This window comes from Argopecten irradians, chromosome 3 (assembly GCF_041381155.1).
Source record: "Argopecten irradians isolate NY chromosome 3, Ai_NY, whole genome shotgun sequence".
Classification (NCBI taxonomy): Eukaryota; Metazoa; Mollusca; class Bivalvia; order Pectinida; family Pectinidae; genus Argopecten; species Argopecten irradians.
The window spans coordinates 24417828-24442520 of NC_091136.1; the positions used below are offsets into that span (position 1 = coordinate 24417828).

At 34.6% G+C, this 24693-nt stretch overlaps 1 protein-coding gene across 3 annotated transcripts; it reads right to left on the minus strand.

The window, feature by feature from the left end:
• Window positions 1-240: 240 nt before the first annotated feature.
• On the minus strand, window positions 241-24692 carry LOC138317946 (sodium-coupled monocarboxylate transporter 2-like). Of its 3 annotated transcripts, XM_069259925.1 has the most exons (16): window positions 22792-24688; window positions 21281-21349; window positions 20655-20706; window positions 20260-20327; window positions 19542-19622; window positions 19341-19414; window positions 18607-18744; window positions 18078-18213; window positions 17519-17607; window positions 17012-17124; window positions 5055-5125; window positions 4519-4605; window positions 3888-4123; window positions 3404-3507; window positions 2180-2289; window positions 241-1147 (listed from the first exon to the last, which is right to left on the minus strand). In XM_069259925.1, the coding sequence occupies exons 1-16, from the start codon at window positions 23143-23145 to the stop codon at window positions 1121-1123; spliced, it is 1809 nt and encodes a 602-aa protein (XP_069116026.1). In that variant the 5' UTR covers window positions 23146-24688; the 3' UTR covers window positions 241-1120. The 3 variants fall into 3 exon arrangements, 2 of the variants coding, with proteins under 2 accessions (XP_069116026.1, XP_069116027.1); XM_069259926.1 differs by lacking the exon at window positions 19542-19622 and having other exon boundaries at window positions 22792-24689; XR_011207830.1 differs by lacking the exon at window positions 3404-3507 and having other exon boundaries at window positions 1136-1147; window positions 22792-24692.
• Window position 24693: the final 1 nt, after the last annotated feature.

Here is a 24693-nt window from a genome sequence, read left to right on the forward strand (position 1 = left end):
TTCTATTTATCGGTCATCTGCTTTTGTCTTTAATGTACATTGTATTTATGTGAGCAAAAAAATGAAAAAAATATATGAAAAGAATATTTCAAAAAAATTCAATCGGATAAACTCCAAATAATGAAATCGCGGCCTGCAGCCCCCGGTAGTGTGTCCTCTAGGCTTTCAGTTTTATTGCCCCTATATATATAATAGCTCAAGCAAAGCGATCAGCATACACACGAACTGTTTAATACACATAACTAAAATAATATAGCGACGAGCAAATGATGACTGTGTGTGAAGTCACACCCCAGACTGACACACATAACCATTGGTTATAGAATTATCAATATTTCAGAAAAGAAGATAAGGATAAAGGAGATGAGAGGCAATTATAATACGCAATATCTCTCACATTAGCTGTAAACATAGATACATTTAAAGGGGACAATAAACTGAAGGAGCCCTGCGGACGATTTAGATCTACCAACTCGGAGAATTAATTTTCACGAAATAATTATAATTAGGGCCCGACTTACATGTGAACAGATACTATAAGTTGTGATAAATATTAATAAATAAAAAAAAAAAATACCACATATAGAAAATACGTGTTACGTGTTTAAAATATTGAAATATGAAATATTTCAAAAATCACAAACAAAAGAGGCCCTAACACTGAACCTTGTGGAATGCCCGATGCCACTTTCTATTTGCTGTCTAGTATAGACAGTTCAACTAATTTAATCTGCCGCTTAATGATGTATCTGTATTCATAAATATAGATATCCAAGTGATACTAGTACATGTCAAACACACAGTTACTATGCATCAACTTACCAGCGAATGCCATATGTGATCTTGGTAAAATTACATATCAAGACCTCCGGTATGTTAAAGGAGTATTTGTGTGTTTTATTTCTTAAAACGACTTTTCAAATGCATGAACCTGTGGCCAATTACTGTCCATTTTATCAGTTTGGTTTGTTATAGACAAACAGTATCATTATGCTTTTGTAGAAGTATTTCATTTATTGAATTAATTACAGTTATGAGCAAATCGAAACGGTTGTTGAAAAAATGGATGCTGATATTATGCCGTAGCTGGGTAAGTTTGTTTTCTTGCTCTTCACAACCTTTAAGCCTCTGGGTAGCCAGTAGAATTCTACAAAACAAAAGCGACTCGTGCAACGTAATGATTCTATAGTAGACACAATACTTATAACATTGAACAGTAAACTCTACGATCGATAAACTTATCCATTTAATGGACATTTCTGTTTGATATCTGAACTGCATGTAGGGAGTTAGAATACTATAAGGCGACTTAATTTGGAATCTTACACTTCTACATAACGTCTCCCTTAGCACCGCCCCACTTTTGTCATTCGGTAGGGCCTTTAGGGAATCCCTTTCTTATACACACTATAGTGTATATAAAACTGGTTGTTAAGCAAGTGGAACGACCTGTTGGTTTGTCCGTTATCAGTATAATGTAACTGGGTGGCGTGTGCTGTTCGAAGTCTTCCATGGTATGCTTCAGTGAGATAGTACAATAAAAGGGGCAAGAGTCCCACTCAAGTAGAAAAGGAAAGACAGCATGAATATATCGCAGCCTCCAGAAAGATACTGAAATCACATCCATACATGCAATAATTTGCACACAGGGAGACCGTCATGAAATGACCTTAGTTGTAAATCAGAAGAATTATCCATCCAGCCAACACAAAAAAAAGAAGGTATTGTTTAAGTTGTACTCTTAAAAGCAAAGAACAATCGCTCGCTAAGCTGTTAGGGCGGAGACGTATAGCTGTCATACTAGAAAATTCAAAGACACGTGCAGATTCATCCAGTTGTTTTCGTGTCACACATAAACATTTATCTAAGAAGCAATGCTTTTAAAAAGCTGCCAAATCAAGATCTTGTGTATCTTTTGTATAAAACAAGAAAAGTAAGGTAATGATACAAAGTCCTTTATATTATAAGTTACTGATGTCATGAAACGTAAAACGCGCTAAAAAGATGCATACCATGAAAACACATGTGCTTACAGTAACATGGATCTAGCTATATACTAGCATATATTTAAATCAATTTGATTTAAGTGAAATCAAGTCTCAGGTAAAAATAATTGGTTTACAGAAAAACAAGTCACCTTAACATTTTGTTGAATTTTATTTTTGTTTGGATTACGTACATTATCATCTGTGTCAGTTTTATTGTATTTACAGCTAGATTCAAGACCGTACATCTTCCGGAAGATTGGGAAAATCAAACAGGGGTCCACTTTGCTGCCACCATTACTGCCTGTAATATAAATCTATGTTATCATACAACATTTCACAGGTAGCTATGGAATATGATTTTCTGCTCGAAGGGATACAATGTAGGATAAAGGTCTCAGATTTTTGTCATATTTTCTGATCTTGAGAAGATATCTTTTTCTCACATAGCTAGCCATGTAAGATAGAGTTGTCCCATAAAAGACAGCTATGTAAGATAAATCTATCTTACATAGCTGTGACGTCACAATTGCCAAACAATCAGATGACGTCATATCAGCCAAAGTTGACGTCAATTTTCTTCTATTTCAATTGATTTGCCGGATTTATTTACCATTTCATTTGTTTAATTTGCATTTCAAACCGTTTTACCTAAGATTTCTTGTTTATATATTATTAATATAAACCAAACTTTGATGAGCTCTTTCGAATGGCGTTCTTATTTTTAAAATCGATCAATTATTTAAGAAGTTAAGATTTTGTCACAAAATGGCTGCCTCAACTTTCGTGCAAGTAACTCGACAAGCAATGTGAGAAAATAACTCTTTCATATGTAAATTATGTAGGATAGAACTATTCCACCCTCGGGTACAGAATTTTGGGTCAGAAACCTCGGCAAGCCTCGGTTCTGACCCAAAATTCTGTACCCTCGGGTGGAATAGTTCTATCCTACATATGTACATATGAAAGAGTCATATAATCTTTTTTTCATTTTCACAGAAACAACGTTTTTCTCTCAAGCAAGGGCCTGACTTAAATCTTGACAACTTTCAACTAATAAAATGCTTAACTCGTCAGGTAAAAAAACCCTGGAAATAACAACTACTGTACAAGTTTCACATGAAATGCAAATAATATCGCATTGTTTGAAAAATATAAGTTAAAAATTAGTATTAATCGTATAACAATTGGGATGTACTGCGATGGAAAACCAATATCAGATATGTAGGAAAGAGAAACATAATATATACCAAATATATACCAGTGATTAAGTTAACGTTAGAAGTACCAACAAATTTCACATCCAACCTCCCCATTCTCCACTGCTAACAATTTCTAAATGGGAAGGGGTTATATCTATATCGACCTAAACATGAGTAACAGATAAAAACTTCACTCCCGTCATTTGTATTACGTACCAGTGAGAAGACTTACTAGGGTACCGATGATCAGAGTCAAAGTAAAGCCAATTAAACCATACCAAACATAGGATACATTGTACAGGTAAAATCCTTCCTCAGGTCTGTAAATACAACCAGTCAAACTATATGTAATACACTTTATATCAACCGACTCCAATTTCCTCATTCTATAAGCCATCAAAAAGTTATATTAGAAAGGAATGTCGAAATATATCCATTCGTTATGCTTTTTTGATTTTTCGTTCTGTTTCCTTTTCATACCCAGATGTAAAAGAGATGTAAAATGTAACAATATGGACATGGATTTTGCATACTACTGGAATGAAGTGCAGTGACAAATAGGCAAAAATGGTGCTATGTGCGTACCGCTTAAACTTTGTAGGTTTTTAAAATGATTATCGGTGTTCTTTCATTGTCATTAGTGAAATATCAAGAAGACCCTATACATCTCTTACATACAGCACTTCACTGTGATTCTTACGTAGTTATGTTGTTAACAGGAACACTCAGGTTTCCTGAAACATCGTATCGGGAAGCATACTCCGTGGTGTTCAGAAAGTACAAGGATGAAATATTCATCGTATCCGTGATATTGTCCGAGAAACATCCAGTCATTGGGTTGGGGGTCAACGCTCTAGGTCTACTTCCGTACATTTGTGATCCTACCGCCATCCACACGTTAAAAACCAGGGCTGCTAAGGCACCGAAAACAGCACCCTGGAATAAATGGGGAAACAAATAAACAAAATCTGAAAAAAGATCCTTCCTTGATTTGTGTCTTTCACAATTGCTTGTATACATTTGACTTAGTGATAATAAGGACCACGTTTCTGCTTGGATATTTATATATATTATTTAGTGTACTTTTCTTTGTTCATAGTGTACTTTTCTTTGTTCATAGTGTACTTTTCTTTGTTCATAGTGTACTTTTCTTTGTTCGTATTGACGTATTTGGCTTTTTCATGTGCACCATATATTCATCATTATGAAACGGCAAATATTCAAGAATGTTACGTGCAGCTTGCAAAAGTAATAAACTGGAAGCATTTCTACCCTGCAGTTGCAAGCAAAGAAATATAGTGTAGGTTCTTTCGAAGTTTAAGAAGACTGACTTTACTGTTTGCTTTCGGTACCATTCCACCTAGAAAGAAGAGTCCCGCTAAAGGTCCACCGCACGCGCCAAATATTGAAAGTCCCATCTGCCATGCAAGTAGAAAACATGATGATAATAGTTAAAGATTGATAATGAAATGCTATTTCAACTACAACTTTATACCTTTTACTTTCCGTAGTTCATGTATTTTGTAGGACTTATATTTTTTCATAGATGTTGCGACACATTGCATGTAATGCGTTAATATCAAAGTTTGTCATTATAACAATTTCTATTTTATACATACAACCGTGAACGTAAAATCACGTTTTTCCTAAATATGTTTTTTTACCTTTCACATCTTACTTAACCATAGGCGCATGCCACAAAATTTGGTGGTCAGAAAAGCAGGCGTTTCTAACAACAATGACTTTCCTACGAGCTACCCTACATTTGTCTTCTAGAACAGAACTAGTGGTGACATGCATATGTCCCATGCATTAACACTTCCTACACTCTGATTATGTTAAGGCGCCAAACATTCATTTAGTTTACCTGGGTAATTGTTCCGGACATTGAGTTAATAGCGTATGCTAATCCAATTACAACAAATCCGAACACGTACACTGCAAACAGAAGGTCAAAGAACTAATTGACGATTCTTAAGATATTTTAACACATACATGTAAAGGTGGTCTTGATTAGGATTTCAACCAATAATCTTTCATGTAACCTTAGTATCAATGTTTGTCTATCAAGCCAGTGTTTCTTGTCAAAGCCAACCACTGGTAGCCCTGTTCTGTTAATTTTCGTTCTTAAACTGTTATTTTAACCATATTCGTGAGTTTTTAAATATTTATGTTGGTTATATCTTTTTTTCTGTTATTATCAAAATTTTAGTTATCTTTAACTAAAAGCATGTTATTATGTTCTAGCACACGTTATATTTTTGCTGCTGTGTTATCTCTATCTTTGCATGCGTTTGTCTTTTTTAAATGATGTTAGATTTAGTGGCTGATGTTATTATTTATTTTGCATTGTTATTCATTTCATTTCACGTGTTAGTGTCAGCAATGATTGTTAATGATTTTGTTTCCCATGTTATTGCCAGAATGTTACGTGATTTTTATGTGAAACTTTGTTAGCATCAACAGAACTTGTGATTATTTACGCGACCACGTTACGAGTATCGTTGGAAACGTTATTTTTTTTTTGAAAGCGTTATTTTTTTCGTGGAAATACCACTGCCCATTGTTCTCATTGACCCCCTACGGCGACAGCGCAGTGAGCCGGCGGGCGAGCTTCGCTAGTGTGTTGACCACTCAGCCATAACGAGAGCACGGCTTCCAATTATATAGTCGACTGGCGGTATCGCTGTCACTGTATCGCTACCGTATCGCAAGTGCTGTGCAACTGAGCATGGAATATATATAGTTTTCAGTTACTATATTTACAGTTCTTTTTCTCCAAAGTTTGCATTCACTGTATAAACTTATTGAAAATTCCTGACATATTAGGGTGCGTGACGTAATCGACCCTTTGCGAGGCAGTGCAGCTCATCACTATCAATGCTTGCATACGGCGCTCGACACACCTACCTGTGATTTTCAAAAACGTCTTTTCAGCGATTGGGGATTGTTGCTACGTTTCTCTGATTTTTTTATCATTAAATAGCATTGTCATGAACTTTCGTTTTCTTAAATGTTAAGCAATGCGGGACGAAAGCGTAATTGTGAGAACCGCGATGAACAACGTAACCCTGTACAATTTCACCTGGATGCGAAGGCTGGTGGATAATTATGTATATTTAATGAGGGTAAAACTTTCGTGCAGATTTCTTACTTTTTTTTCAATGATTAATGCATTCTTTCTAAAGACTGTAGTAAAAAGTAACACATACTTGTATTCATCTTAGCGATTAACATTTTTCTACATATTTAATTCTCCCTCTCTCTTTCTTTCTTTCTCTGCCTCCCTCTCTGAGTGACATGTCACAGCACTTATAGGTTCTCGCCATGTCTGCTAGTGTGATTATCCTGTTTAGACAGGAATTCACACTAGACCTATACACGGTGGAGAAGGTTAACGGAATCGTGATGCGCCCTGACTAACGAGGCTCGACTTACGGGGCGCTTTAAATATTAAGGCGGCACTAGTAGGAGCACGAAGCGAGAAAATGGCCGACAATAATTGTATACACTTTATAGACAAAGATATTGAAAGGGAACATTAACATTGAAAGTTGCTAGTAAACGTAAAAATTTCTCTTTATGAGTTGCAAATTGGTTGAAATCTTAGCGAAGTACGGGATTAGCTTGGCGGATGGTTACGTTATGTATAGTAATCTTCAGAATGTGCACAGAAGTCATCTACAAGTATTTAAACCAGAGACTTAATAGTTTTACTGTAATTTAGTAGACATGTAATATTCTATCATAAATTTTGATTCATATATTGTATATGGGGGTGGGGGTTTATACGTATCGACATTAGATCTACATTGAAATCACGCAAAAACTGCAGATAATTATAACATTTAAATTTTGTGGAACTACACGTGTCAAAATTCATGTTGTCAGAAACATTTTAATTGTCAATCTGTTTTAGTGCATTACAAACACAATAATTACTTCTTTTTACTTATTTTGAATTCCAGAACGGTTTAAGAAACACAACTATGTACATGAATTATAGGAATGAATAAAAATCACGATTTTGATCAGATATTAATATTTCCATTTCAGGTTCTGCATCCCATTGAGAACATCTTGGGAAATTTCTGTAATCGTTGAATCCATTTGTATGTGTATGCTTATAAGAAGTTTACTTGAGTAAAAAGTATTGTTTAAACTAATAAATAAATAGGCCGCGATGTTTCCCGGGAGACATTGGGATGATCTTTCCTCGTGAGCTTTGAATCGGTCCAAACTTCAAGTGGAACCTTAAGTACTAATTGCCATCATTTATAAGTATGACATCGAACAAGTTTTATGTTGACAGCTGACGGCGGAATTTGAAGATAAAGTACATACTTTGTAGGACGTAAGACATTCGATCCTTTTGTTGATAAATACAGTTTTATACGGATCCAACAGAGGGCCCTAAGACCAATTTTAGAGGTTTCTGATTTTTGATCTAAACCTCTTAAACGTCTATAAATGGTCTCTGGTGGGTCCATAAATAAAATATATCAAATGTAGCTAATTTTCGGATCCCTGTGATATTACCATATATACATGAAAACAAGTCGATGCTTTATTTATGTATGTATGACAACAGAAACATGTACAAATGTATTGGTTTATGATAAATTGACATTTTTATCCGATTATGTGTCAAAGAAAGATTTGTTTTCCAGCACTAATATTCAGAATTTGTTAGAATAACGGCAGAATAATTAAATTTTTAACAAGTTTCGGCAGGATTAGCTTATGTGATTTTTTATTCAGTGTTAACCCTTAATATCAAGATTTTTCCTTAGAATTCCAATTCGATCAGAAAAATTAAGTATTCTGCCGTAAAATTAAGTATTTTTCTGTCCGCTGTCGCCGCCGTGACGGCCGACTAACAAACCATCAGAGGCTATCAGTTACAAGTACCCACCTTTGTTTACATGCACGGCTATCTATTGCTACATAGTCGGGGTCAAACTTTTCCGATGCGACAGTGAAATTAACACATTCGGCGATAGAATTAAATATGTCGTCGGTTATATTAATACTTTCTACGGTGGCTGGGAGCGGACATGAAATAAATAAAATTATTGCGTGGGAACGAAATATTATTGCGTGGGAACGAAATATTATTGCGTGGGAACGAAATATTATTGCGTGGGAACGAAATATTATTGCGTGGAAACGAAATATTATTGCGTGGGAACGCAATACTATTGCGTGGGAACGAAATACTATTGCGTTCGAACGAAATATTATTGCGTTCGAACGAAATACTATTGCGTGCGAACGAAATATTATTGCGTGGGAACGAAATATTATTGCGTGGGAACGAAATATTATTGCGTGGGAGCGAAATACTATTGCGTTCGAACGAAATATTATTGTGTGGGAACGAAATACTATTGCGTGGGAACGAAATATTATTGCGTGGGAACGAAATATTATGGCGTGGGAACAATACTTAGTCAACTATTTTAAAAAGTAAAACAATTAATTTACATGACTTTCTCTACAATTTTAATGCAAATCATTGAAGGCAAATACTGAAATAGAATACAAATCCAAATAATACATGCAATAAACTTTAAACTAATGGTTTCGAAGCAAAATATACTTTATAAAATATACCTTATTAAGAAGGTTTACACAAAACCACTTTAAATGACCAATTACAAAGAATATTGATATGAAATTGCAGACTGCCACATTTGAAATAGCCAAAGGTAAACCGTTGATATTTCGTTCCCACGCAATAATTATTTCGTTCGAACGCAATAATATTTCGTTCGCACGCAATAATATTTCGTTCGCACGCAATAGTATTTCGTTCCCACGCAATAATATTTCGTTCGAACGCAATAATATTTCGTTCCCACGCAATAATATTTCGTTCCCACGCAATAATATTTCGTTCCCACGCAATAATTTTATTTATTTCATGTCCGCTCTCAGCCACCGTAACTTTCTGCGCGAAGATTAACAGATTTTCTGACATACGTTGGTAATTATCGAGCGGACGCGCCGAGCCGTGACGGCCGAGTACACACGGCTTGCACAGGTAAACATTAGGTTTGTGGAACGGGCCAAGCTATCTGATTGTAGACTACCCGTGTGATATTTATGTTTACGTCATGCATGCACTAAAACTACTTTATTTTTTCTCTAAATATACAGTTACTTGTTTTACTCTCGTCATTCTTGCTACCTGGCGAAACATGCATTTTCAACCTTTTTTCGGGAGAGTTCCGATACGAGCGGTAAAATATGAATTACTGTTTGTACTGATGTGAATTGTGTTGATACTAAATGCTGTTCGAGGTTCTCGTTTCAGATATCGTAAGACCAGAGAAGAAGATCGAAGAAAATACCAGGCTGACGTTATGATGCAAAACTTATCAGCTGAAGAGGATTAATCTTGAAATAAATGAAATTATACGACATAAGTTCACGTGTTAATTTTTACCAATTTCCAATTTGTAAAGCTTGTCTACACACCTTGTATACATGGCTTTGATATGCGATTGAAGACGTTTCTGTAGTTCTAGATCATTGATATTCAATTAATATAGTATACAAATGTACCTGAGGTTCTCGTTTCAGATATCATAGTGTAGGACAAGAGAAGATCGAAGGAAATACCAAACTGACGTCATCACTTGTGTTAACTGTTGAAAAGCTAAAGAGGACAATAAAATTGATCGTGTTGATTTTTTTTTTACATCCCTGAAAAACTTTGATATATATTACCTATAAATGGCGTTTTGTAACACCAATCACAGAGTTCCTTTGATGTGGTCACAGGTAACTTTCAACCCCTCACCGATCTGTCGACACCCGAATGCCAATCCCACTCGAAACTTCCAACGATTAACAATTGATTTCATCAGACCAATATCTGATCATCAAATCCATTACAACATCTGTCAGTCTGGTTTAGACTATGTTCCTAATTTGATCAAAAATAGTGATACCTCTGCAAACTTTGCATTTTATTACTGCTTATCCATACATCAAGTTACAGATAACATATATACGAGTATTATGTATAAGTATCATATTTTAATATTAATGAATTAAGTGTATATGTTAATCAGTGCCGTCTATGAACAATACCTTTTAGAAAACAATTAGGGGCGTAATTAAATGCTCGACATATCATTGAGTAATAATACAACGATTTTTTTTACTACATACAGTTGAGTTCTGGTGATTTTTATGAACGTATTAATCAGTATCAATTTCTAAAAATATCGAAGAAATGTCTGCATCCTCGACTCACTCATGTCACACAAACGCCACCGCCCCATGTATACAGACCGCACACCCCTCCCCGTCATGAAATAACTATCCACCCAGCGTGAACCATGACGATCTTTCTGTTCCTGTCAATTTAATCAGTACCTGGTCATCACGTGTTCAGCCACGCGTAAACTGTAATATGGTGTGTTTTATTTCAGTGACTGCGGACCAAATAGAGTTACCAACAGAATTTAACAACTTTTCATTTCAAAATACAAGTCAACGTATTATGAGATATTTTATATAAAGACTATATGGTAATATTTCAAAATAAAAAAAAAGTTTCACGTTCTAATATACGACTTTTCAGGACACGCACGTCTTTGTTTACTACACTAAACCCAGATATATGAACGATTTTAACAGATTAAAAAGAAACTTTTTATCTAGTTACAGTTTTTGGTTTTGGAGTCCTTGACTATCCATTTAGGTACGACGATGTGTTCCGATAAGAATTAGATAAAATAAAGTGTACACGGAATGGTTTGGTATATAAGGCTTGATAAAAGCGTCATTTGATAAAATTTAGAATGCCGAAAGTACGAGTTTCATAGCGATTACGGTATTAGAGATAATGCGCCGTTTCTCTAGAACACGCCTGAAGCTCCAAGCCACTGACCCCGATTCAGGACCCCTGACCTGTGACGTCACGAGGACAACGGGATCAACTCTACTCGCATAAGTTAGAGCGGCGATATTCGGTGTCTGCAATCTAATGTGAACAACCGTTTGTTAAAATCGATTTTGAAGACACAAATACCTGTGTACATGTCCGATACCTATTTATTATTTAATATTATCCTCAATCACAGATATGAGTTTGGGATATGCATGGAAATAGGGATTTATACCATACATACATATATTGATGTACCTGTCGTAGATAAATGAACATCTCTGCGCGATTACTGCATAATTATACACAATAAAATGTACATAATAATCCATGTACGTTGTATATCCGCGGTGTTTGGGACCACATATACATGAATATTATATCAAGAACGTATATGTTCTTGATTATGTTACCCAAAACCCAACTCGGGTCGTCTAATGTCAACTGGTCAAATAAATCCTTGAACCCACTTTACAAAATTCCGACTTTTCATAAAACCTGCCCATACGACTTAAGGTATGATTCTAAACAGATTTTTTTGCATATGTGCAAATGCATCTACTAATTGTGTTTTGTATGAAATCGATCGTGTGACTTAATAAACATTTAATACCATTGTCTAATTACCAGTAAATATGTTTGTCATTTAATTCTACTGTGAGTTGGTGGATTTAATTCTATATACTAAGTTTTGAGAACCGTAACACATATTTAGAATTTAGATGGAGTGATATTTTCCGATCTAATTGTTGTTGTTTTTTTGGACGAAATACATTCAGCTTTCATATAAAGTCGTAATACAGTACGTCCGACGACTTGTTGATATTTCGCTCAAATTCATTCATTAGTGTCTTTACTAGAACAATAAATCATGCACGGGTCAGACGAACTGAAGATGTCTATGTCTAATCCAAATATCAGATATCAAGTTTCAAAATCAGAATACTTTCAATGTCGTGCCGCGTTAATCTCTATACCTGTATACTGCAGTAACTAAAGCGCGTGATCAACCCTGGCTAATGAGGGGATTACGTAAGAAAGGTGTTAGTGACCTGCCACGCTTAGTTGATTAGCACACGTCACGTGTCAAAATATCAGTTCACAGGTAAGTTAGCGATAGGCCATCATGTTATTGTTGTATATTGTCATATTTGTAAACACTTATAAATTTTTGGTTTAAAAATAAAAGTAAAATATATCGTTTGTACGTAACATATAACAAGTGTGTCAAGCACTACATGTATATACTTCAGAAACACCCATGCATACATTTGTACATAATAAATGTTTCTGGTTACATGTATATGTATTTTTATAACAAAAACTGCAAAATTATTTACAAATGACATATAGAGAAAGATTAATGCAAATATAATGCACAATGTCAGAATTTTGATACATCTGATAGTTACTAGATTTCAGATGTCCAATTCTTTGTGAATTTTGGTCAATATCGATCATTATTATGATACCAAAAATAATAATCTATATGATCAATAAATGTACTGTTGAAGATTGTTTAAATAACACATGTCGACATAGATTAAAAGAGAAGAGAAACACGTTATAGCTATAAATGAATTTTATATTATAAATTCAAACTCTCAAGTTTTGTTTTATTGTTTACCCCCAATTTATGTCTATGATGGCTACGTGTATTGAACTATAAAATACATTCAACACATTTTCTTTTTTGTTATGTTGGTTCTTGAAATTCATAGCAGTGAATTTTTATTTATACAGAAACATATTCAAATGGATAATTATATGACCATCATTTTCCGAATTTGTCTCTTTTAAGATTACATAGTGAAAATTGAATATTCCCGAAGTTTGATAATTTAGTGATTTGTTGATACAGAGATTAGATCTCTAGTAAAAATGTACCGAGGCGTGCACGTATAAAAGTTTACACAAGGTACACAAAGTGATGCTTTTAGACTGATTATAAATATGTATTTTAGCCTTATTTCAGTTGCAATATTTCCTAATATAATATGATCAAATCGTCATCATAACTGTATATATATTTGTCAAATTATCGTAACCCCATTTCAGGAATATATATATGTCCACCTTTGTGCTATAACCCCGCTACCAAACATATACAGCTCACACTGCCGTTGTCCTCGTGACGTCACATCCTGTTATTTCCCAAATCATGGTGAGCGGCCGATACACTGATTAGCAGTCGTTATACAGGTAAAAATCGAGCACTTCGGAGGGCTGTATCTCGGTACTGAAGCGGCCGATTTTGATGCGGTTTTCAACATTCTTGTCAGGAGATCAGACGGAATAACATATCAAAATATAATGTTCCGTTCCGTGTACAGTTGTGTGGTCGTACTTATGGTACATGTGTACTTATGGTACATGTTCTTCGACTACTATTTTATGGTGTATGAGGAACTGGGAAGATTCCCACTCGTAGTAAATATCAAACTGAGAATGCTGTGTTTTTGGAATAGACTTATACAAAATGAAAATAAATTAAGTAGCATGCTTTATAAACTAATCTCGAAGTTACATTTCGAAGGAATATACACATTTTAATGGATATCTTTCATTAAAAAGATTTTTGACGAATCTGGTCAGTCAAATATCTTCCTCAATGAAATACAAATGATTAACAGTTTTTATAAAAGTTTTATGAAACAGCGCCTTCAAGATCAGTTTATACAAAAATGGTTCTCAGGTGTGGAAAACTCCTCAAGAGACAGACTTATCTAATATATAAGAAAGAATTTGGATTTGAAAATTATCTTTTAAAATTATAGGAAATTAATAGAGTATACATAACTAAATTCCGTACATCAAATTTAAAATTCCAATTGAGACTTGAAGATGGCGTAATGTTCAGAAACGTGAAAGAATATGTCATTTATGCAATGAAAATATCGAGGATGAATTTCACTATCTTTGGGTATGTAAACACGAAGAAATAAAAAATAATATACGTATTAAATATATCCCACAGTATTATTATAGTAATCCCAGTCTTCATAAGATGGGTGGCTTTATAGGTATTTGTAATATACAATTATTGAAGAAGGTGTCTCTATTCATTAGAAAAATGATGGTATTTTTGTAGATGTGAATAAAAGCTATGATAGTACGGTATAAGTATTGTTCATTTTCAAATTAATTTTCCATATTTTAGTAATTGGTAATGATATATATTGTCCATCCTGCCACGTGCAGTTAAAAATGTAACTTGTATAATCCATGTAACACATTTTAATGTGTCTGGGAGACTATAATGAAATCTTTGAAACTATTTTCTGAGTTGCAGTGACATGGATTAATTACATATTAGTCTGTGAATCAAAAGCACGACAGGTGGGCTTTCAACGTGTTTTCGTGAGGTATGACCCCGTTGTCTCGGTCACGCTAGAACCCCGCGGCGATTTACATGCCAAGCCACGCAACCGTATTAGTTCTCAGGTAACTTTCTGGGTACGACTTCTCCAATTTTCGTTATGGGTTCGTTGGAATGGCCACGCGTGTGATTTAGAGAGTTGCCGCTGGCGGTTAATCGCCAACTTAGTCCATAGTCCGTAAACATGAGGTTAAAAGAGAAATGTTAGTGATAGATTGGATTAAATATCCCTCTTGCTAAATAACATTTTTGTGAGAAATCGATTTTTATTTTTTATATCATATATATATATATATATATAATTAACCAGGCAATTCACGCTAAAAATATGTATATAACCAGAAATATAGTTCCATAAATGCACACGAAACAATAGATTTTATGAATAGTAAAGAATTTTGTAAAGTTAATGAGTTTGACCAAAAGACATAACGGCCGAGTATAAAATAATATATATCATTACTGGGTTTGCGCTGGTGTTCCATAACTGAGGTCCTCAGATTGAATGGGGTCCTTTTAATACATCCTTGATATACAAAGTTCATTTGTTCATTTTTTTATTTCAAGTTTAATACGATCTTTGATCAATCTAAATGATTCAACCTGCGGGCCGATTATAAACAATCAGGTAAAAAGTGGTTTCAAAAGCATTTAGTGTTTCATGTACATCGACAAAACAAAAACACATCAAATTAATGAGAATAATTAAAACAGATGACATGGGTCGTTTAGCTGTACTTTTTTTGTAGATCAATCGATACAATCCATAAATATCTTCACGCGTGCTAAAATTCCTTCCACGGTAAAAAAAAATTGTGTGAGTCCATATTCGTTAAATCAGTATCGCTTAGTACAGTAGTTGAGTGATGACATGCTGTGAGAACACGTGGACGACATTACATCTTTTGCTTATCCGTACAGTTAATTGAAAGAAGGCTACAAATAGTCAATTAAAGAAGTCGTATCACCTGACTGGCTATAATGTTTAAAATTGTCTGAAAAATGAACATTATTCTTTATGAAAATGTCATCATGCCTCATGGGCTCTGTCATGAATACTATTACCCAATCACATAAGAAGCGTACCTTGAAATGTATTAATTGACTCCGCCCCTTGTCATCACTTCTCTCGCTGAATCTTGAATTGACAATTTTTTCAATTCATTTTATTCCGACCCGACTTCAGTAACAAGCGGCCCTTTAATGACCTGGGGGTTGTTTTTTCTGTGGGCTAAGTCGTCTATCTTCATAATTTTGAAGGGGGACTTCTAACACGACCAAGAAGATTTGTCTCATATTGTTTTAGAGCTGATATTTCGCGATGACATAGTGACCTTGATGATGCAACATATCGATTTGATATGGTCCAAAGCTAGCTCATGGAGTGACCGCATTTGTGTTAGGCACTTGAACACAACTAGAAGTGACTGGTTAGCTTGACAAATTTGGACGTTTACTAACCTAAGAATTAGGAAATTTACTAACCTAAGAATACGGATGTAACATATAGTAACTAGTACTAAGGGTCTATTTATACAGGATTTTTTCGCAGAGACTTAGCTAGAACTGTAAATATAGTAACTGAAAACTATATATATTCCATGCTAAGTTGCACAGCACATGCGATACGGTAGCGATACAGTGACAGCGATACCGCCAGTCGACTATATAATTGGAAGCCGTGCTCTCGTTATGGCTGAGTGGTCAACACACTAGCGAAGCTCGCCCGCCGGCTCACTGCGCTGTCGTCGTAGGGGGTCAATGAGAACAATAGGCAGTGGTATTTCCACGAAAAAAATAACGCTTTCAAAAAAAAAATAACGTTTCCAACGATACTCGTAACGTGGTCACGTAAATAATCACATGTTCTGTTGATGCTAACAAAGTTTCACATAAAAATCACGTAACATTCTGGCAATAACATGGGAAACAAAATCATTAACAATCATTGCTGACACTAACACGTGAAATGAAATGAATAACAATGCAAAATAAATAATAACACCAGCCACTAAGTCTAACATCATTTAAAAAAGACAAACGCATGCAAAGATAGAGATAACACAGCAGCAAAAATATAACGTGTGCTAGAACATAATAACATGCTTTTAGTTAAAGATAACTAAAATTTTGATAATAACAGTAAAACAGATATAACCAACATAAATATTTAAAAACTCACGAATATGGTTAAAATAACAGTTTAAGAACGAAAATTAACAGAACAGGGCTACCAGTGAACGTTGTTGCAAATTAATTGAACTATATCTATCATGGTTTTAGAAGTTTAGACAGAATAGTAGTGGGGCTGCATTGTCCGTCTCTCTGAGACTCGATAACTAATTACCATCCTTGATTCTTCGCTGGTTCTATGGTAATGTATTCTCACTATGATTGTAACCCATGTAGCAGAATGATATTTAGATAATAATATTATATAAATCAGCATATACGTTCTTGTCTGTATTACTTGTATGTATATGCTGATTTGTGGTACGAGTTAAAACGATCATATATTACCGGCAATCTAAATACAACTCACCACATAGTTTTGCCAGAGTAGTTTGAGAAATTATTTTAGATTCCTTTAGGCAGTTTCCGATGATATCCTCCACGGTATTGGCGGCCAACGAGTTTATTCCCGATGAAAGTGTGCTGCATAGATACAAGAGATGCTAAGTTTCTTAATTTCTTAATATATAAGATGGCTTAGGATATTCGATGTTCATCCTTTAGAGAAAAGTGTTCGTTCCATTCTTTTGGCAGTATTCAATAAAAAACTATTTTTAAAAACATAGTATTCTGTATTTGCATATTACAGAGTTATCTGCCCTTGCGAGTAGGTATTGACTGTTTACGAGCGTAACGTCATACTTTTCGGAGAAAACTACGTGAATTGCGCCCACAAAATAATGACATAACAATCGATACCTATCCGCAAGGGAGCTAACTCTGTAATATGCAAAGATAGAATAGTGTATCTGACAGAGGAAATAATGCTTGTGTTTTATATTTTGTTAGATGAATTCTCATTATTTTATACCATTACCTAAGCGCCCCACTAAACAGACAGCTGATATAGACTCCAGATAGACCAGGCAATGACCGTAACACGTCCAGCACAAAGAACGGCATCAGCTTCAAATACATAACATGACATCAGCTTCAAATACATAACACGACATCAGCTTCAAATACATAACACGACATCAGCTTCAAATACATAACACGGCATCAGCTTCAAATATATAACACGGCATCAGCTTCAAATATATAACACGGCATCAGCTTCAAATACATAACATGGAATCAGCTTCACATACATAACACGACATCAGCTTCAAATACATAACACGGCACCAGCTTCAAATAGAAAGTGCGGAATAAGCTTCAAATTTAAAATACAGCAATATCTTTCAATATCGTAGAATATGAAAGAAACTCTCACTTTAAGATATCCCGTTTTCATGACAACGGATGTTTTCGCGGACATTCATTTTCAAAAGACTCACAGGCATTAGATTTCAATTACATGTATCATTGATGTATTTTCAAAGCGATGTGCAGTCACCTAGTACATTTCGTGTAGAACCAAAGCAGAGTGCTACCTGGTTGAAATTGGTGAGGAAACCGGCTTGAACGGGGTCACATTCTAGCGTGTTGTAGTAGGCGTACAGAAGGATCCCTAGGTATCCCAGCACTACGTAGTAACAGGTCAAAAAGGGACAGAGAAGCCAGAACGCTCTACAAACCAAAGAGAAAAATACAATAACGACCACTACTATCTCGTTTAGAATGGCAAAGTCTTTAAATACTGCATAAGCAGTTTCTATGTGATGACTTAAAATCCATCGTTATTTTGGTACGTCATTAGGTGTTTTGCCTAAGGAATGATTATTTCAGAAGATCCGATTGAAAGCAGAGAAACGCATTATCAATCTATATGTATATATATATATATATATATATATATTTGAGTGATGTAAATGTATTTTTGTTAAAGTTTTCCATAATGTTACATACTGCTTATAATATGACGCATAGGCCGTAATGTAAATGTTTTAATTATAAATAATGCAATCAGTTAACTCATAGCTGCTTACGTACAATGTATATGGTAAGAGAAAAGGAGTTTACCTTTTAGCCGCGTTTAGACTTCGGAGAGAAGACAATCTCTGCACACTAGCCTGGTTACAATAATTTGGAAGTAGAGAAAATGTCAAGCCAATACATATACCCCATACAGAATGCCGTGTTCTAGGATCCAGATCAAAACTACAACAGAAAGGATTTTATAAAGCGTATTTAAGATATATAAAAGTAAGTTTCAGTAAGTTACGTCACCATTTCAGTAGATTCATACCTTTATGAATACTTTAAAACCAAATTCACATTTGATAACACGCATGGCCGGTTATTTTTGCAGGTGAAAAAGTTGGAATTTTGACCAAAAAATGGAAAATCAAATCTTAGCGAATCAAAATTTCGCGATTTGGCTTAAAGTGTATAATTTGGATTATAATTCAATCGATTCTCAATATTTCATGGATTAAAATGTCGCGACGGAGGTGACGACCCGCGAAATCTCGAAAATATGGTATTACGCGAGCGACAAGGAATCGCCAAAAAGAAATCGACGCAAAATTGTTGCAAACACATGTAAATAGTCCAACTATTGTTACGAACGTGCGAATTCATATACTGCGCTAAACTCTAAAAAAGTTAATATTGTTCTAAATTTTGATTGCGAAAATGAGTACTTTTATAGTATAAAACAAAAAATAAAAACTATTTCCCGATGTCCAAAATGTTTGCGTAAACACAAAACGTCAGCATGAAATAAAAAATGAAGTATTTCAACAGGTGCATACTTAGTGATTTCAAGCCTCCTCCCCTCCTTAGCGATTTCAATTATGGAGTGACGCGGTTCCATGAGGACAGTGCCCTGTTGAAAGAGAAAAAATATCATTCTTCCATTCACGGTTCCTCATTTTAGATCTTAGATTCTATACTTGTAATATTCCATAATATAATTGCTTTACGTATCTCTTAATGTCAAAAATGAAGTGTACCTGAATAGTTACCGCTGCTAGTCCAACAAATATCATCACAAATTGAAACACATCCGTCCATACCACACTCTTGATTCCTCCCTAAGCACCGTAGATAAATAAATTACATATGTAATATTAATAAAACAAACCAGGCGATTATCTAGAAAACAACAGAACAATCAATTCATCTCCCATGATCGCCGGTATTGCAATGATGACGTCGTAATAAGAAGTCCGAAGCCATTTCAATTTAAGGTGGTAAGTTAATTATTGTAGATAAGTAGGAAAATGCATTTGAATACTACAATGTAAAATTATACCCATATAACCGAATCGCTTCTAGCATGACACAATCTCCCATATTAAGGGACCGCGGTGGCTGAGTAGTGTTGATATCTCGATATATTACCACAAGCCCTCCACCTCTGGATCGCGAGTTCGAATCCCATGTGGGGCAGCTGCCAGGTACTGGTCGGTGATCGGTGGTTTATTTCCGGGTACTCCGGCTTTCCTCCTCTAACAAAACTGACACGTCCTTACATGACCCTGACTGTTAATAGGACGTTAAACTAATAAAACTCAAACCCATATTTCCACATAATATACTATACCAAATGTTGAATACATAAGAATAATGATGAATTTTTATTTTTAATGGATATCATTATTGCTGGAATATATACATTTTCATCAAGCAAATTATGATCCCCATGACAATAATATTTGATATACCTACAATTGCAGTATAGAGAGTGCCAACCAAGCCTATTAAAACGACTGAAAGCCACAGAGGTATTCCGGCAACTGAAAGGGAATAATTTTGTATCAAAGGGTTGTTAATATTATGATAAACCCGAAGTCTACTAGATTTAATATTGTTTATTGAATGAGTAAACATATAAAAGTCAAAACGAATGAGGTTGTTATTTGTTATTAGTCTAGGGGTTGTTATAACGAACGTTACAGTAACTCCTGTAGTATCGAGAAGAACATTAACTTAGGTACCATAGTTGTTTTCATGCTAGCCTAAAGACTTCTTATACATTATTACCAGATAACAAGGAAAGCATGTATAGGTTACAAAACAAATGGCGAAAATGAATCTGACAGAAGATACACAATTTTGCATACCGATCTGGAGAGCTAGTCCCGGTGCATATAACGACACTCCCATATAGGCTAACTGAAATAAATCACACAAAGAACATTCAGTTAGCTACGCATGCTCGAGGCAGACAAAATGTATACTCTTGATTTCAAATTACAAATAATTGTAGAATCTATCTCTCAGGTAGGTCAAAAAGTGGTTATTGTGAAAATTTCATAGACAAAACCAGTTATCAATAATGAAAACATTTAGAAAACAAAATGAAAAATACATAAGATAGATATAATTAATGTCTTGATTTGAAGCAGAAATAAAATGAATATCAATATATAGATATAAAGTTAGAAGGTTGATGAGTTAAAATATAATTTGTTTTGGCGTCATCATATCATAAATAATTTTTGACCTATTAAATAAATGTAAGGTATATCATTGATTGACATTGTGGTCAGCGGAATGAAAACATTCATATCAGAATTCATAAACAATGAACATTTTATATTAAATGTCACTTCTTAAAAAACGAATAGAGCATAAACCGTAGGGTTCTATTTATAAGGGAAAATTGTGATGAGACCATTTAACAAACATTTCAAACATGTACAATCTAATTAATACTTATGATATTTGTGGGCTTTCCCATACAAACCGTTTGTAGCATTCCAATGATTGTTCCGAAAGTACGCACGCCTTTAGAACGGAATCGGAGTTGCAGATACTAAACGAAAATACAATTTAAATATATTCAAAGTGAAGTCTATGAAAGTATAAATGACACCCAAAACGTGACCCATTAAGGCGTCACTAATGTTGACATTGTAACGTCATTTGATCACCGTAAAAAATGCTAGCTCGCGTTATGGTGCATGCACAATCAGTACTTCTTATAGGATATAGTGCCAAGGATTTTTTTTCGGGATGCAATTAATTATTTTTTCATATTTCTAACTTGAAGTAAAATAAGAAGCTCAAACCTTTCAATGCGGTAATGGTGTAAAGTAAGTAAATTTTGCAACTGAAGAAAAAACCTAAATTGTCTGCTCCTGTTTTTTATAGTGAAAAAATGCCATTTGTCAGCGGTGGAGCATCTTTAAGGTATTACTAAAATTTGTAATTTATTATGTATCTGCATATTCTGAATTTGCATATAACAGAGCTATCTGCAGGCAGGTATTGATTATGACGTCACGTGTTTGTGAGCGTAACGTCATATTTTTCTGAGAAAAGGACGTGAATTACATTCACAAAATAATGACGTAACAATCGATACCTACCCACAAGGGAGCTAACTCTGTAATATGCAAAGACGGAATTACAGAGTTATCTGTATCTGCCTTTGTAGGTAGGTATTGATGGTGACGTCAGGTGTTTGGGAGCGAAACTTCAGAGAGTTTTCAGAGAAAAAGCCAGAAGTTTAGCTCACAAAGTAATGACGTCACAGTAGATACCTACGTACAACGTCGAAAAACTAAATTGCAGCAAAAGGATAATTTGATACGAAAAACGCGAGCAAAGCTGGATTACAGTGTTTTGGTAAGTATCAAGAATCACAATGAAACTAATTGAAATATAATATTGTATCTTACACAAAGGTAGCCCAACTTTATTCACGTCGGACAGTCTTAATTTAATCAATTTGGCTGCTTCAATATGATTAATGGTAAATATATCTGTGTTTGGCTGGCGTACTTGCAGGTAATGGTGCGTCTGTTTATAAAGCAACAATTATCTGACATTCTTGATAATATGGGGGTTTCGATATCCAAAACGACGTTGCGTAAGTACAATTTACCGTCGATATGCCCCACCTTCCGGTGGTTGTGACGTCATAATCACCGGAAGGTGGGACTAATCAACAGTAAATCGTACTTTGCCCGTAGGGGATTTTGTCGTTTGGGATCTCAAAACTCCCTGATTTTTTTTATAACATTTATATAACTGAAAGCTATCTTTAATCTAACATGTTATCACCTGAACTTGGCTTCCCCCTCATAATCGTTATGTGAGGCTTTGATTTAGTATATTTCGTTTTATTTCATCGGGTTATGCTATTCAAATCAATCGGAAATTACAAAACCTTCTGAAAATAATATACTTGGTATTTTGATGCGCAATTACTTAGTAACTTAGTTAAGGATTTTAGTGTAATTTATTACTTACCTCATAAGCACTGGTTACTTTCAAAGGAAACAACAATGGGACAATGGTATTGCTCGCTATTAAAACAGAGAAAATGTTGGCAACGAAAACCAGAATCCCAATAATGCCATAGGCGTACACCTCCGCAGGGATACCCATTAAAGAAATCGCCGACATGAAAGTCACAAAGAGAGACATAGAGACTGGCAAGAGCAGAAGGCGACGATTTCCAAGTAGATAGTTTTCCAATGTTGGGTTTTTATTGGTTTGGTGTCCATTGTAGATTCCTATTCCCGTGCAGATACAAAGGAAACTAGCAATCACGATGTAATCAGCAACATGCGGATGTGGAATGTATATAGAAGATGGATCCATGTTTGCTGATGGACAAGGCACAGTTAGTTATTAAAGTAACAGTGATCTGTAAGGAAAAACTCCAACACTTGGTGTAACCAGTCGATGATGGACTATTTTCAAGTACCCTGCTTTAACATACATGGAAATGAAGCACTGGCTATATTTTTGATTTGATGTGGATGACACATAATTTTTTTTTTTACTTCGATGAATGAAAATAGCAGCATCGTTATAAATATTTGGGTTTTTATTATTTCGTGCTAATATTAGACGATTTTTTTACACTGTAGTTGGTGTTATAGTACTCATTATAAACCCATTCTTTATAATGATTGAAACAAGCAGCATAGTTGTAAATATTCATCAGTCATTCAAGTTGTACATATTGTACATACATAACATGTGTGTTTACCATAGAATGATATATTTATTCGTTTATGATTGACATATATGTTCAACAAGTTTTTGTGGTTGAGGTCGTGGTGGTGGAGGATAATCATGGAAATACATTATTTGTAAAGAATATACCCTGGATCCAATGCATCACGTCATTTTTTTTTTATTTTATTCTATTTTTTATATTTTTTTTAGCAATATCAATAATAAATGCATCAGAACGAGAAGAGGTTAAGTGAAAAATAATCACCACCTTCCTTGAGAACGAGGCCAGGTAAATTTCAACCGATTGGGTAAGATTCGAGGGAGTGAATGCTTATGGGAAAGTAAAATGTGATTTCATTTACTAAAATCACATCTTAGTGGATAACTGGTTTATATGTTTGATTTAAAAGTTCGTGTGTGAAAATAAGGATAAAGTGATAATTTGGAGTGAAAAGTCGTGCCTTACTCGAGCATATTCCTATGTCAAAAATATTGAACGTAGCAAGTAGATATTCTCTGCTTGATTATGCAGTTTACCGTGCTCTATCATCATGAAGCTTTTTACAGAAGTGTTCAAACAACTTTTTTCTGCTCTCATTTGTCTTATTAACGTTGGATTTGGATTTTATTACTGTAATATATGTAATTTTCAAATAAGATCAGCAATTGATTTGAGATTAAAGTAATATATTGGTCAAGTGTATGCTTCAATATGCCACATTTTATGTATATTCAATTCCGTTTTTAGATCAGCAAACCCAGATAGCACTACAGACAGCGTAAGTAATATACAGGTTGTACTTGTCATACTTTAATCTATTAACATGATGGCCGACAGCGACCGTCAACTAACACATGCCTATTAGAAAAAAATGTGTAATTTAGAAAATGCGTACCGTGACACTAAGTCCGCGAATAAGATAAAAAAAAAATGCTTGAAGATGTGTACCATTATAACATTTAGTACATAAATATTAGCTGCAATATTGTAGCTCAAAATTTTTTAGACAGATAATGGTGTCGTCTTTAGAGCTACAATTGGTGCATATTTATGCTAATGGAGCAAAGTAATGATCGTGCAAATCATTATTAAAACGTCTGTTTGCATTTTATCCTACTTGTTTTGTATCACTTATCAACTAGGCAACAAAACTGAACCTTATAAAAAAATCAAATTCACAGCGA